At 61.2% G+C, this 15,148-nt stretch overlaps 2 protein-coding genes, 2 non-coding genes and 2 pseudogenes across 4 annotated transcripts, besides 7 other annotated features; all 6 read right to left on the reverse strand.

Moving 5' to 3' along the window:
- Positions 1–683: a sequence feature (areas not merged during assembly with more than two copies in the genome that could not be assigned to a particular haplotype).
- On the reverse strand, positions 1–799 carry Tc00.1047053509367.15 (annotated as a pseudogene; the record flags this gene model as incomplete).
- Positions 684–1,290: a sequence feature (haploid, Esmeraldo-like haplotype).
- Positions 1,289–1,314: a sequence feature (AT_rich).
- Positions 1,291–15,148: a sequence feature (areas not merged during assembly with more than two copies in the genome that could not be assigned to a particular haplotype).
- Positions 1,621–1,646: a sequence feature (AT_rich).
- Positions 1,858–12,411, reverse strand: Tc00.1047053509367.30 (annotated as a pseudogene).
- Positions 7,450–7,494: a microsatellite.
- On the reverse strand, positions 12,695–13,039 carry Tc00.1047053509367.40 (uncharacterized protein; the record flags this gene model as incomplete). Its single annotated transcript, XM_803095.1, has 1 exon — positions 12,695–13,039. The coding sequence occupies one exon, from the start codon at positions 13,037–13,039 to the stop codon at positions 12,695–12,697; it is 345 nt and encodes a 114-aa protein (XP_808188.1).
- Tc00.1047053509367.50 lies at positions 12,954–13,029 on the reverse strand. The gene has a single exon (XR_008255608.1). It is a non-coding gene; the product is annotated as a C/D small nucleolar RNA (snoRNA), TB8C3C3 (small nucleolar RNA).
- Tc00.1047053509367.60 lies at positions 13,081–13,160 on the reverse strand. The gene has a single exon (XR_008255609.1). It is a non-coding gene; the product is annotated as a C/D small nucleolar RNA (snoRNA), TB8C3C2 (small nucleolar RNA).
- Positions 14,060–14,334: a mobile genetic element.
- Tc00.1047053509367.51 (hypothetical protein, conserved) lies at positions 14,544–15,148 on the reverse strand (the record flags this gene model as incomplete). Its single annotated transcript, XM_803096.1, has 1 exon — positions 14,544–15,148. A coding segment is annotated over one exon (605 nt), but the record flags the coding sequence as incomplete, so codon positions are not given.

The following is a 15,148-nucleotide window of genomic DNA, read 5'->3' on the forward strand; positions in this document are numbered from 1 at the left end:
GGAAGGCACTGCTAAAACACGGTGCGGCCTGCACCGCTGGAAATGCTGCCTTTCCAACATTGTCGCTATCCTTCAGGCCAAATGCATTCTTCACAGCGCTCAGCGTCAACATGCGCTGCACCTGCACGACAGTTGGGTACATGTCCCCCATGTACATCGTGTTGCGGAATATAAATGTCTTGCGTGGATCGAAGCCAAAGGCAATGATGTCTTTTATGTTCTCCACCACCAACCCGCTCGCTTTCTCCCCGCTGACAGGAATGTCGCGGAAGAAGTGCTTCTCATCATCGGTTATCTGGATCACCAACGGAAGACCGAGCGCATCCTGCAGGTACCGCGTCAATAAAAACGGTATGACATGGCCAATGTGCATCGACTGCGCGCTCGGTCCACGGCCAGTGTACAAGTACGCGCGGTGTGTCCCCGTCGCAAAGGACGCACGCACGCAGTCAAGGGCGGTTCCAAAATCCCTGTGGGAGAAGACAATGCCGCGGCGGAAAAAATGGTGCAATGCCATTCGTCCCGCCTCCCCTTGTGCGGTGTTGGTTGCCTGCGCGTGCTCCTCCCGTCCGTTGCATGTTTCCTCCAGCCGCTGCAGAAGGGGCTCATCAACGGGCTCCGACCCGAATAGTGCGAGGACGCGGCCATAGTCCACACCCCTCGGGCCCGTGACGGCAACACCCCACGGCGTCACAACGTCCTCCTTGCGCTCTGTGCGGCTGGCATCATCCCCATGCGTCGTGGCACAACTTCGTCCTCCATGACCAACGGCGCAGCAAATCGTGAGATGCGACGCATCACAAAAAAATCCAAACGACTACTTCGCCCGTGCACCGCAGTGCCACACCGGAAAGAAAAAAACAGGCAGGAGAAGAGAGGCAGGAATTCGGGACAGCACACACCACCCGATGCCACACACACACAAAATACACGCAGCGGGGTCCAACACCCAAGCGCTCACTTCTGCCGCAGCCAAGCCACAAACGCGTAGCCCCCACACATTATCCAGAACATACAAGACAATAAAGCCAACACTGGCAGAAAAGAATTAATAGACAAGAACCAATAAAAACAAAAATGAACGACACTGTTGGTGCGCCATACAATGACTGGCCGTGGCGCGCAGCAGCCGTGGCCCCGCGCCATCTCCCCCCATCGGCCAGCACCGCACACCCGCCACTTCCACGCAGCGATATACACGCAGCAGCTGCTGGTGGTGGCGGGCCAAAAGAAAAAAGGAGTAAAATAAAAAGAGGTAATTACAAAACAAAACACTATGAAGTTGGTGTAATTAAAAATAAAAAATAAAAAAATGGACAAAAAACCCCACAAATAATTTCAGAAAAATACAGGAAAACAAATCAACACTGGCAGAAAAGAATTAATAGACAAGAACCAATAAAAACAAAAATGAACGACACTGTTGGTGCGCCATACAATGACTGGCCGTGGCGCGCAGCAGCCGTGGTCCTGCGCCATCTCCCCCCGTCGGCCAGCACCGCACTCCCGCCACTTCCACGCAGCGATATACACGCAGCAGCTGCAGTGGTGGCGGGCCAAAAGAAAAAAGGAGTAAAATAAAAAGAGGTAATTACAAAACAAAACACTATGAAGTTGGTGTAATTAAAAATAAAAAATAAAAAAATGGACAAAAAACCACACAAATAATTTCAGAAAAATACAGGAAAACAAATCAACACTGGCAGAAAAGAATTAATAGACAAGAACCAATAAAAACAAAAATGAACGACACTGTCGGTGCGCCATACAATGACTGGCCGTGGCGCGCAGCAGCCGTGGCCCCGCGCCATCTCCCCCCATCGGCCAGCACCGCACACAAATTTCACGTGGCGCATGTCACAGGATAGCGTGATTCACGCTCCCGCGTGTAGTTGATGCACGGTCCAGGAAGGTTAATGCGTTGGAGTGGGCGTCGACTGCCGGTGGCTGCGGCTGACGGTCAATGGTATCTGGGTTACCCTCGTTGCTACCAATGATGCGTTCCCACTGCGGCGGCGCGGGTGGTCGGTACGACGACGCGCCGGCGGTGCCTGAAGCGTACGACGATGATGTCCTGTCGTGGTGCTTCCGCAACTCTTCGTCGCTCTCCTCGTCATCGTGCAGCAGCGCATCCAGCTCGCCACGCTGCGGCTCGCGCAGTTCCTGCCAGTGGCGGTCCTCCACGTACCACACAACCGCACAGTACACAGTGGCCGCAAGCAGCACAGTGGTCAGCAGCATCAGAAGTGCCGCGTACGCCCTCGCTCCGCCGTCGCTCGGCGCAAGATGGTTGGCCGCGCTGGTCAGGCACAGCGCCGCAAGGAGCACAAAGCTCGCCGTGCGCATCACCGTCAGGAAGGCCGAGCGCATCATGTTCGTGAAGGCAACCACGCCCGCACCCGCAAGCAGCACAGCAGCCATGCAGAAGTACAGGACGTGGCAGCTTCCCGCGGGCGGGTGCACAGCAGCAATCAGGCCCACCACGCACAGCACCGACAGCTGGAACACGCACCAGTACACGTAGTTGCCCTTCATGTTCGTCAGCATGCCGCCGTACATCCGTTGCTGCGCCGCGGGGTACCAATACCCGACGGGGTACAGCAGGCGCTCGTGCAGCGGCTTCCTCGAAAACTGCCAGTACTTCGCAAAGCTCGCGCCCGTGTGGCGGGCAATCAAGTAGCACACGCCAGCAGGGAACGCCACACCGTACAGCACGCCAACGACACCGATCACGTAGTGCTGCGCGCGGGCGCCGGGCATCGCCACTGCAAACACGGAGCCGAAGAAAATGCCGAGGTGCATCGCGTGCGCCACTACGTACGTCAGGCTCGGGAAGCGCATCGCCGCCCACGCACTCGCCGCGTCCACGCCGCGCCACCGCTGGAAGGCCGCCGTCACACCGTAGTGCACGCAGCCGAACACCGCGGCGAGCAGCGCGTTGCCCACCACCATCCACAGCGGGTCAAGGGCAGCGAACACCGACAGGAAGTACGGCAGCGCAACGGTGCTCGCACGCTCCTGCGCCGAGGCGCATGACATCCTCGCGAACACGCCGAGCGCCTGCATCTCCAGGATGGAGCCCAGCCCGCCGGTCACCACCACGGCAACAGCCGTCGCACCCGCAACAACGCCGGTGATCGCCGAGAGGGCGCTGGCAACAGCAGGCGGCGTGTTGGACGCGATCGTGAAAGACCCAAGCAGCACACCCTTGCAGCCGCCAAACACCGCCACAGCGTCGCAGCGAATGACTATCGTCTCGTCGGCACCAATGAAGTAACCGCGGTGCACGGGCACAGCCAGCTCCAGGACGGTGGACGGATTCGTCGCGTTGCGCACCCACGTCGCGTTGCGCAGCATCGCTCCCCACGGACCACCAAAGCCGGTCGGCTGCGCCGTCGCCACCGGCACGAAGCTCAGGTGCGTGCCGAGCTGCGGGTCGCCTGCCCAGCGGAACGGCGGCGGCAGCGCCACCATCAGCCGCGTCGGGACGGCACTCCCACCGCCGCGAATGTCGTTCTGCGTCAGGCTCCCACCAGCCACCGTCGTCGTCACGGTGAGTGTCGGGCACGCCACGTCGCTCCACCACGGCGTGCTGCTCACCGACAGGCTCACGCTCAGTGACTCCGATGCCGTCACTGTCGCGGTCGGCAGCACCGTCGCCGTAACCGACGCTGTCGGGGCCGGCGTGGGCAGCAGCGTCACCGTTTCCGTCACCTGCAGCGTCTCCGTCGGTCCGTAGTTCGTCGGACTGTAGCGCGCCGTGCTCATACCCGGCGTCCACGTTGGTGTCAGGCTGCGCGTCGCCGTCAGCGTCGCCGTGTGGCTCAGCAGCGGTTTCTCGGGCGTGCGGTTGCACCCGTCCACTTGCGGCAGGTACACAGGCAGGCAGTCGTGCCCGTACCCGCCCTCAACACAGCTGCAGCGGCACGACCCCGACATCGCCCTCGTCGCAGCAGCAAAGCAGCTCACGTCGGCGTCGCACACGCTGCACGCCACGGGGCGAACTTTCCCGATGATGCCGGCGGACCTGTAGTCGATCGGCTGCAGCGCCTGCCCGTTGAGCGTCAGGCACCCCACGACGAACTTTCGGCCGGCGCTCCCGAGCTCAACGGTGCCGTCCATCACAGCGGGCCCGCTGCCAGCGTTCTTGTGAAACGTCAGCGTGCTCTGCACAAGCTCCGCACGGCGCGGGTACGGAGGCACCGACAGGAGCCTGCCGCTGATGCTGTTGCCGCGCACCGACAGCCACGACCCGGACACAAACGACGCCGTCTCCCGCAGCACCAGCAGCGCGCCATCCGTCAGCGCACCGGCGTTGTCATTCACCACGACGGCGGACGCGTTGGCCATCACCCTGTTGTCGAACACCAATCCATGCGCGGCGTACACCTGGCTCCCCGACACGCGCAGCACAGCGCCCTCCGACGCCACCACGCGTGCACTCGCGTACAACGCATATTCGCCACCGAACACAGCCGCGTCCAGCGCGACACCGCCACCGACGAGCTCCAGCACGGCGCCGTCCACCACCACCGTCCGCCCACCAGTCATCACCGTCACGAGGGCAACGCCAGACACAACCAGCACGGACCGCACAAGCCGCAGGCCCGACAGCACAAGCACCGGTGCGTACGGCGAGGACCGCGAGCCGGAAAGATACACAAGCGGCGTCGACCTCGCGGCAACCAACAGGGAGTCCGTCACCGTCAGCGCGGACCCCGCGGGATACGTGCCGGTCAGCACAAGCGCACCGTTCAGCGCCTCCACATCGCACACGGAGAGCTCCACCGGCCCGCTCTCGTTGCTTCCCGCAGCCACCGCACCGCGCAACCCTCCACCGCCCATCACGTACAGCACGGCGCCGTTACGCAGCGACACGTTCTGCACAACGATCCGCACGCCGTCACGCGCCATCCACGGCACGTAGAGCACAGGACTCACGCCGTCCAGCACAACGTGGCGCAGCGTCACCTCGCTCGCACCGGCAGGCACAACGAACACCGACCGCACCGTCAAGTTCTCGCGGACGAACACACTCGACGCGGTGCCCGCAGCGGGCGGCAGCGCGGGAGCTCCCACAGGCACGCACGCCTCGCCGTACCCGCCGCTGCCGCACGCGCACACGCACACACCGTCCTTCATGCTCGCCGTCGCCGTCCCGGGCGCGTAGCAGTGCGTGTCCCTGTCGCAGACGTCGCACCCAACAACGTCGATGCTCCCAGCGTCGCCAAAACCCGCCGCTGCGTACTCCTCCGCCGTCGACAGGACTCGCCCACCAGCGTCGTTGCATGCAACCCTCAAATGCGCCCCAGTCGAAAGCGACAGGCTTACCGACAGCATCCGCGGCAGCAGCGCTCGGTTGCGCACAAAGCTCAGCGTGCTCCCAGCAGCGGTCACGGCGCCAGCAGCGTAGAGCATCTCCCTCGAGACGCCGTCGTGCACGTTGCCTTTCGCCAGCAGCATCGACCCGCCGGCCAGGCTCACCGTCGAATCAAGCGCCACCGCGTAGTCCTCCGTCGACGCAAAGTCGCTCCGCACAAGCGCCACAGCGGAGCCCGACACGCTCACAGTCCCACGCACAGACACCGCGTGCTTGCACAGCAGGAAGTCGCTGTCAACAAACGCCACCACTGAGCCGCCGCTGGCCGCAACACCGCCCTCCACCGACACGCACAGCCCCAGCGCCGTCTGCACCGACAGCCCATCCACGTACAGAGCACCGCGCGACGACAGCGCCACGCCGCCAACCGCCAACACGCCAACAGCGTCGCCGAACACAGCCGCCACCTGCGTGCGCGCAATCGTTAGCACGCTCCCCGTCAGATTCACGTTGTGCACCACGAGGCACGCGGAGACATCGCCAAGGTCGTAGGCGCCGCGATACGCAACGCGCTTCTCTGCAATCAGCACCGAGTCCACCACAGTGACGCGCGAGCCCGGCGGAAATCGGTTCGCCACCAGCACGCCGCCGCCGGAGCGCGACTCAAGCCCGCTGATCAACACATCGGCGCGCTGGCCAGCAGGCGGTTCGGAACGCCACCCGACAACGTACAGGCTCGCTCCGCCCACAAGCGTGCAGTTCACCAGCGTCACGTTGCGCACGCTCCCCGACATCGACTCCACGTCCACCACGACGTCCGCCGCAAAGGTCACACCAACGTAGCACACCACCGACGTCCCGAAACCGGCGTTCACCTCCTCATCCACACGCACGTCCTGCACGCACGAGTCGGCGCCGTCAGTGCTCGGTGGCTCGGGAACAGCAACGGGCAGGCACGCATTGCCGTGGCCGCCCTCCGCGCACGTGCAGGCGCAGCCATCACTCGACACCGTCGCCGTGTACGCGGGGAAGCACGACGCCGCGAGGGTGCATGGGTCGCTGCAGTTCAGTATGGTCGCATTGTACACGGACGGAATACTGTATTCCGCCCCCTCGCCGCCCTCCACAGTGTTGCACGCGGCCACAACCGTTCCGTTTGTGAGATCGCTGGACCCTGAGTGTATCCAAAGCACTGTCAGAGTGCCCGTGCTGGAAATGAATTGGTTGCCGGACACAGACACCGTGGAGTTCCGTAGATTCACCCCGGGGTATGCGTAGGCAAAGGCATCCGATGGGGATTCACGGCATAGGTTGCCGCTCAACTGCAGCCAGGAGTTGTAGTAGACGTAGGTGTAGTAGTTGGTGAAGAACACATTCAAACTTCCCTGCATGTCATTGCCCTGAAACACAACCGCTGACCAGGACTCCACATGTAATGCCCAATAAAATAACATGAAATACTTTACCGGCCTCGACGCAATGTTGTCTCGGATCACCACAGCGGAGTTGTTCAGTACATCCAGCGACGAGGATTGGAAAGACCCTCCAAGATATATCACCGTAGCGCCACCGCCGTCCATATGAAACATGTTGCCCACCACCGCAAACAGGGAGTGCCACGACACCCTCAGCGAAGATCTGACGACGTAAATGGCGCTTGACGATGCCCTCACGCTCTGAAACACATTGCCACTCAGCACCACCGCGGAGTCATTGCTGACCACCAGCTCATTCATCGCTACACACGACGGCCTTCTAATTTCCAAGCCCGACCGAGAGACCAGCCTCGTGACCTTGAAGCGGTTCCCGCTGATCGTGATGTTCGTGTGCGGTGGAAAATCACCCTCCGGGCTGAGCAGCGCGTCATCGAACGTGTTGCCGGTGACAAAAAAGTTCAGCGATCCCACAGCGGCGTGCGCGTCGCCCGCCAGCAACAGTACAGCGCCGTCCCTCCACGTGCATCCATCAAACGTGATGTTCGCCACGTCGCCCGTCATCCCCCCAATCAGCACCGTCAGTATCATGCCGCCCCCGCTGAACGTCACGTTGCGGTAGCACAGCCACGACAGCCCGCTGCCCACTGCCTGCGCAACCTCGGGGTACACCATGTCGCTGATGCACTCTCCATTCGGCGGCGGTGACGGTGGTGCGGGCGGCGGTGGCGGTGGTGGCGGGCCAGCAGGCACAGGCGCCGGGACGCACACATCGCCGTGCCCTCCAGCAGCGCACCGGCACTTGCAGTCGCTGACCGCCGTCGTCAGCGGAGCAAAGCAGTCGCCGTCCCTCGTGCATTCCCCGCAAGTAGCAACCGTCGTCACGTTGGTGATGCCATTCAGCTCCAGTTCAGCCGCCGTCGTCAGCACCCGTCCCGCAACTGTCAGACATCCGGCAACGAACCCGTAGCCGGCGTCAATCCGCGACAGCAGAGACTCCGACAACCCCGTTGAGCCCATCTTGCAGCCCGTCAGCGTCACCACACTGCTGCCGTCGATGTTCACAGAACCGCCAAAGGAAAAGTAGTAGAACATCGCACCCACTCCCACGTCGTTGTCGCGCCAATCCAGCCAGCTTGAATTCCGGACGCTCCAAGAATTATATGCATAGATGGCGTAGGAAACGGAGCCGCTGTTCCCCACCACGCGCACCACGCTGTGATTCGACACGGTGAGGTCTTGGTACTGATAAAGGAATCTTGTCCCGGTGGCCATCGTATTGTTGAGCAGCGCAAAAACTGAGCGATCACTGGCAATGAGCCTATACATGTACAACATGTGTGTGTATTTATCAAAGCTGCAGTACCGCGTGTACAGCGAGCTGCCGCCCACCAGCGTCAGTGTCCCGGTCGAGTACAAACCATATCCACCGTAACCCAAAGCACGCGCCTTGACGTTGCTGAGCAACAGCGAGGACGCACTCAACGCAACGTCGTCCAGCATCACGACGCTCAGCCTGTAGTTCACAGAATTCGGCAACTGCTCCGCGTCGACTTCAGTGACGGCGATGTCGCAGTGTTGCGGGAGGGCACGACTAAATAGAACAACGGAGGACCGCATCACCGTCTGGCTCACGCGGATCAGGACGCCGGCTGACTCAGCCGCCTCAGTGCCCCCAACAAACTGCAGCGCGGCTCCGTCACGGAATGTGCACCCAGTGAGCGTGATGTTGATGGGGAGATGCAGCGGCATACTGTTGAGGGAGAGCGTGAGCAATGCACCCACGCCGCTGAATGTCACACCCACGTAGCAGTGGTGCGTCTTCCACATGTTCAGCGCGAGGCTCGTCAGCGTCTGGTTCACCACGCAGCTCGTGTCGCCGTCCACGGCTCTCTCCGGCAAGAGCGGCACAACCGTGTCGGGCACCTCGAAGGGAAGACACGACGCGCCATGCCATCCGCCCTTGCAGCTGCACGAGCACGAGCTGCGGTCCACCGACTCCGTACCGGGCATGTAGCACGCAGCGTCGTCGTTGCATGTGCCGCACCCGAACACCACCACGTCCTCCGGAAACACGCCGTCGTACGACACCTCCTTCTCGCCCTGCATGTTGCACCCAACCACAAACCGCGCGGGTGACGTCACAATCGAGTTCGATGAAGTAATTTTCGCAAAGGCTTTACTCGAGTCCGCCTGACGGTTGTGTGCAAGCGACGCGGTGGTGCCGCTGCCCGACAGTCCAATAGTGTACCAGGAAAACGTCATACTCAATACTGAGGATGCGCTCACGTTGTTGCCCTCCACACGCCACTGCGCACCACCCTTAAGAGCGACCGTGACGCTCAACTGCACCAGAGCAGAATCCAAAGCCTCCGTACTGCCAGTGAAGGTGCAGTCAGCCACTCTCAGCAGCCCCGCGGAGCTCACAGAAACCAACAACTGAAAATAAATGCCGCTGGCTGCGCTCATCGTGTTGTTCTCGACGTCAATATAGCCGCCGTTCTTCAAATCAACATCTTTATAATAAATGGCAGACTCCGAGCTGTAATCCCTCTTTGTTGACTTCAGCATATTTCCCTTAATAATGATCCCGCCCCCATCAACAACAACAGGAACGGGGAAATAAACTGCGAAACTCTCCCCCTCCATGTTGTTGTCGAGCAGCAGCAGCGTCGTGTTCGCACCCAAAGTAAACCTTGGAAAGTGAATGGCATGGCTCGACGCTGACAAGAGCTTGCTGCCTGCCACCAGTATCTGGGAGCTCGCGCCAAAATCATCCTCAAACTCCAACTCACCGGAATCCAGCATCGAGGATGTCACGCTCACGTGCACGCTCGCACCACTCCCCTTGATCGACAAGCCCATGAGGACGCACTGCAGCAGCGTGATGTTGAGTGTCTTTCCTGGCGCGTCGAAGCTCCACAGGTCCAGCACAATCGCGGCGGTGAAGGTCACGTTGACAAAGCACAGGCCACGCACACCGGGATCAGGATAGTCCACGGAGTTGATGCTGCCACCGTGCACGCAACGGACCTCCGTGTCGTCCGTATCTGAAAGCGGGAACGGTCCAAGGCCGTCCGGAACCGCAGCCGGCAGACACGTGTCACCGTGGCCGCCAGCAGCGCACACACACTCACAGCCGCTGATGCCGCTCGTCCTCGCAGCAAAGCACACGGCGTCCACGGTGCAATTTCCAAAGTCCAACACCGTCACGGGTGTCCTAATATTGAGCTCGCTTCTGTAATTCGTCACAGGAGACCCCTTTACCTTGTTGCACGTGCCGTAGATGATCGGGCGCGAGTCGGAAGGTGGTGACCAAAAACTTGTCATGTATGCAGTGATCGACGAATAGGAGCCGTAACCAAAGTCGTTGTGAAGTATCGACCACACACTCTGATCACGGAATGCCACGCCGTTCTCGCTTTCCACGTGCACAACGTAGGCGGTGCGGAACTCGTTGTCGCGGTGCACCAGCCAGCTGCCGTCAGTCACAGTCAGCGTGGTTGCCATGACCATGGCAAAGCCGAGGTGGAACACACTGGACACAACCTGCAGCACGCTGCCGCCATCCACCACAACGTCCCCAAACACACACGCGCCTTTGTAGTACTCGGTGCTCGGCGCACTCCACGAGCTGTTCTGTACGGAGAACACGGAGCCGCCGCCAACACGCAGGTCCGACGCAAGGGCGTACATCACGTGCATCTGCGAATTGACGGCGCAGTTGTCCATGTAGAAGACGCTGGACAGGTTCACGACAAGGCCGCGCTCCACAAGTATCGCAGCGCACGAACCCCCGCCACACACCAGCTTCGAACGCGTCATGACAAAACACGTCGACAGAAGACGGACACCGTCCAGGACAAGCGCGGGGCCGTACCGGGATTTCTCGTGGCCACGAGTCGTCGGCACGTACTGCGACCCGCCAACCGTCGCGCGCAGCGTCGAGTTCGCCAGCAGCACACTCGAGTTCGGCGGCATCGCGCCATGCAGCACAATCGTGCCCTCCAGCGACGTCACATTCGTCATGTTGACGAGGGCGTGAGGAACCAGGTGCGCCGTGCTCTCGCTGAGGCCGCCAATCCGCAGCTGCGCGCCGCCCACAAGCACACAGTGGCGAAGCGTCACGTTCAGCGTGTCAGCGAACACGTCCATCGAGCGCAGGTCCACCACCACAGTGATCGGTCCGCTGAAAACCACCGAGTCGAAGCACGCCGTCGCCTGCCCACCGCCAACCGTCACGGACTCCGTCAGCGTCACGCCACTCACGCAGTCCTGCGCACCGCCACCACCACCGCCGGCCCTCGCAGCCGGCACGTCGAACGGCAGGCACGCGTCGCCCACACCGCCGGCACGGCAGCCGCACACGCAGTCGGAGAACGACGCCGTCAGCGCATCGAAGCACGCCAGCGCAGCCGCACAGCCGTCGCACGGCACCACGCTCACGGAGGGCAGGCCGGCCAAGCGGTAGTCGCCGCTGCTCTGCAGCACGCGGCCGCCGGCACGGTTGCACTGCACGGACACAGCGCCGCTCGTGATCGTCGGTCCGGCGGCAAGCGTCGCGCCGGTGGCAGCGCAGCGAGCAATCGACACGGCGCCGCCGCTCAGCGTCACCCCTGAGAGCGACGCCACCGACGACGCCTCGCCCACCGCCCACACGTCGCGCAGCTCCAGCCACCCGCCGTCACCGACCGTCCCACCGTCGCAGCGCACCAGCGACGACGCAACAGACCCCTCGACGCCCACGAAGCGCAGCACCGAGTCGGACACCGCGAGGCGCTCGCCAAGCACAATGCCGCCGCCGCTGCTCACAACCGACGCGTTCGTCACGGAGAACACCGAGTGGTTACGCAGACTGAGACGAAGAGGACGACACATGCATCGCGGACGCGGTCAGACCGCCCGACGCCTCCAGCGACACGCCGTCAAGCACCACCGCGCTCGACAGCAGGTCCACGCCGCCGCCAACGTGCACCGCCGTCCCGCCCGCCTGCGACGACCTCAGCACAGTGTTGCTCACACGCAGCTGCGACTGCAACAGCGACGTCGCGTGCAGCACAAGCGGCGACGCCACCGCGTCCGTCAGCCCGCTCAGCTGGGAGTAGCGCATCGGCCCCGGCGTCACAATTGTCGAGTCACGGACCGTCACGTTCGTATGTGCCGGCAGGTTGTGCACAAACACGAGCGAGCAGTAGCTCCCCGACAGCCCGCTCACGCTCACCTCCAGGCTCCGGTCACTCGCCGGCTCGCCGCTGTAGCCCCGCACGTAGATCTGCGCACCGCCGTCGCACACGCAGTTCCTCAATTCGATGCGCAGCGCGCCGGGAAGCATCGCCGCAACGTCGAGCACAACAGCCACGCCGTTCGTGACGTACACGCCGTCCATCAGCACCGTGTCCACGGCGCGGCCCACCGTGATGGCTCTCTCCACCGTACCGCCCCGCATTCGCAACGGCACCGCATGCACCGCGGGCATCCACGCCGCCGCCGCAACCAGCGCCAACAGAACAAGCAGCGTCACACGCACAGCCGCAATGGCCCTGCGCCGCACGCGGTGCCGGCTGCGCGGACACGCACCCACCGCAGACCACATCCACCAACCCAACCAGGTATCAACAGGGCTGTCGTGGTGTGTCGCACTCGTCTCGTCGACCGTGCCTCCTGCTCCGCAAATCACTTCCTACAGATGCCAAATACAGTGACCCGATTCCGCTAGGTCGTTATCCCAGTACTACTAATAATCCTACTACAACTGCTGCGAGTAATTACTAAAACCTTGAAACGCTAGTTGTGGTGGTCAAGCCACAGTATCTCTATCTGCACGGTAAAACAAGGAAGAGGCAGCAACAACAGTAGCCAGAAACAGCAGCACGCAGCGGCATCCGGCCACAGACAGTCCACATCACAACACAGCTAGCGACACAAAGACGCGCAGACACAGTCAGCCCAGTGATGCCATCGGCCTCCCACCGCCCGCGCAGCCCCGCACAACCGCCGTGCAGAGCGACGGGACCCCGGCAAAGAGGCAAATGACCATTGGCACCGCCCTTCTCACCAAATTCCTCCAACACATGACGACCCCGATGCCGTGGACAACACACAAAAGCCGAGGCAGATACACGTGGCATTGTTGCAACCGCCAGCCATCGAGCGCGTCCGTGAACGTGGTGGTGGTGGCGCGGAAGTGGGGTGGTGAGTGCGTCAGTTGCCAGTAGTCAAGGCGTCGTTTCTCGCTCACGTGGGTCGGCATTGCAGAACAAAGAGCGGCATCATGCGCGCACGGCATGCACAAGGGCAAAAGGGAGGAACAAAGAAGCACGGTGGCGGCACTCAGCCACGGGGGACAAGGGTCCACATCGACTCTGCGGTCGGTTGACCTTCAGACGTCCGGTTTGTAATCACGCCGCCACCGCGCAGTTCGTGTGTCTGCAGGAGACTGGGGGATGGAGGGAGGGAAGAGAGAGGCGGTGCGGCCCGCATCGGTCCCGGTTGGGTGTGACAACGGTGAGGTCATCTCGTCAGATCGCCGGCAGCAAAGACGGTCGCCGTCAGCGGCGGTCAGTGCCTTCCTTCTCCCACCGCAGCGCCACTCCACCGACGCCGTCGCCCGCCTCCTCCCCACCGACACAACGAGGAGACAACAGCAGGAGATGCAACACCCGCAACGATCAGGCTTTCGCAGAGTCTCGTTGCAGCCGCCATGACCAGACGAGTGGGATGCAAACAAAAAGGGAAAAGGAAAACAATTGCCCCCTCAAGCATCTCAGCACAACGTGGAAGCACAGCAGCCGGCACACAAGGCGCAACGCCGTTCAGTGGCTACCAGCACTCACCCACAGTTACGCGGCAGCGTGGAAATGAACGAGCTCCTCCCACACAGCCATCCTGCAACACGAGTGGGTAACACGAGCAGTCGCACAAATTAGCACCTCGCCACGCAAACCAGCAATCAAAGACACCGCCGGCGAAGGAAGCGATGGATGGCTGCGGCGCGCAGCCGCAATAATAAAACATGTGTCACCTTGCTTGGGGCATAAGGTAGAAGTCCAATCAAAGAGGCAGGCCGATTCGCACCAGAGGGAGGTAAGAGCAAACAGAAGCAAACATTCGCCTGGGGCGATTGACCGGATCGTAAAGTTATTTACAAAAATCAAGCAATACAGGAGGAAGGGGCAAGTGAAAAAGCAGTGGGCTCACCACACCCTCAAGCTTTGCCCCAAGTAAGTATATGTACACATATGTATTCCGATAGCCACTCTCGTGACATGCTGCGCTCTATTCGGATTGGATAAGTATATATACATACATATATATATTAATAATTTACGAAGTGTCAAACCTTGGGGCTCTCCAGCCACAGGACCCCGCCGCAATTTGGGAATCAAAAGAGAGTGGGTGAGATGGTAAAATTAAATTTACAAAATTATCTGGCGGCTATCGGTTCCCTAATCCCCCACAGCCGTGGTCATGCCAAAAAACATACGGTAGAAAAGTGTCGTAAAAAAGTGTATTCGTTTTATCAGGATACATATTAATTTAAATAGCCAGCCCTCCTCGCGATCATCCCCTCCACAGGCTCCTAGAAAATAACAGCGGAAGTCCATAGAACCATCACAGTACTGAATGTGGGAAGCGGGGTCGCCACGGGAGTGTGGGAACGTCATGCACTACACTCGGCGATGCAGTCACAAAGCAGGTGCTTACACCACCACGGCCGCCAGCGCCCCACGAGCCCAGCATGGGGTGGCAGAGGATGCCACTGCAGCCAGCGGCGAGCACCGCAGTGTCCCTCACGGCCACCTGAAGACAAATGTCCCGGTGACGCGTGTGCCGGCGGGGAGACTGTCGACGGTGCGGCACGGGTCATCCGCATGGGAATCGTCCAGCAGCTCGTTGCTGTGCGCAGGCGGAACACCCGGCGCGTTCGCGATGGTGATGTGTGGATGAACATTTTCGCAGGGGAACTCTCCCTCGTTGCGCACCGCGATCGCCGTCCCCTTCGGATCAGACGCAACGCTCGTCAGCGTGAGCTCAATGGACTCGCCCAGCAGCCCCACCAGCTGCTGCAGCAGGACAGGGTCCTTGCAGGCGTCACGACCCAGGTACAGCGTCGTCACATGGAAGGCCTTCTGCACCTTCTTGCCGTCCAGCATCTCTGGCGGCACAAGCTCGAGAACCCGCTCGGGTGACGCAATCTGAATTGCGGCATACTCCACGTGGCGGGGGAAACGGCACAGAAAAGACTCGCAGGTGTTCGCCACGCCCAATGCTGCCGCCATGTCGAGTGTCTGAATTTCGGGTATGTCCGTCAAACCAATTGCGGAAAGTTCAACCCAAACGCGCCGTGCAATGGCGGCAGTGTCGTCTGCCACGCTTACCTCAATCAGCGGCGCCT

The sequence above is a fragment of the Trypanosoma cruzi genome, genomic scaffold, assembly GCF_000209065.1.
Source record: "Trypanosoma cruzi strain CL Brener 1047053513347 genomic scaffold, whole genome shotgun sequence".
Lineage (NCBI taxonomy): Eukaryota > Euglenozoa > Kinetoplastea > Trypanosomatida > Trypanosomatidae > Trypanosoma > Trypanosoma cruzi.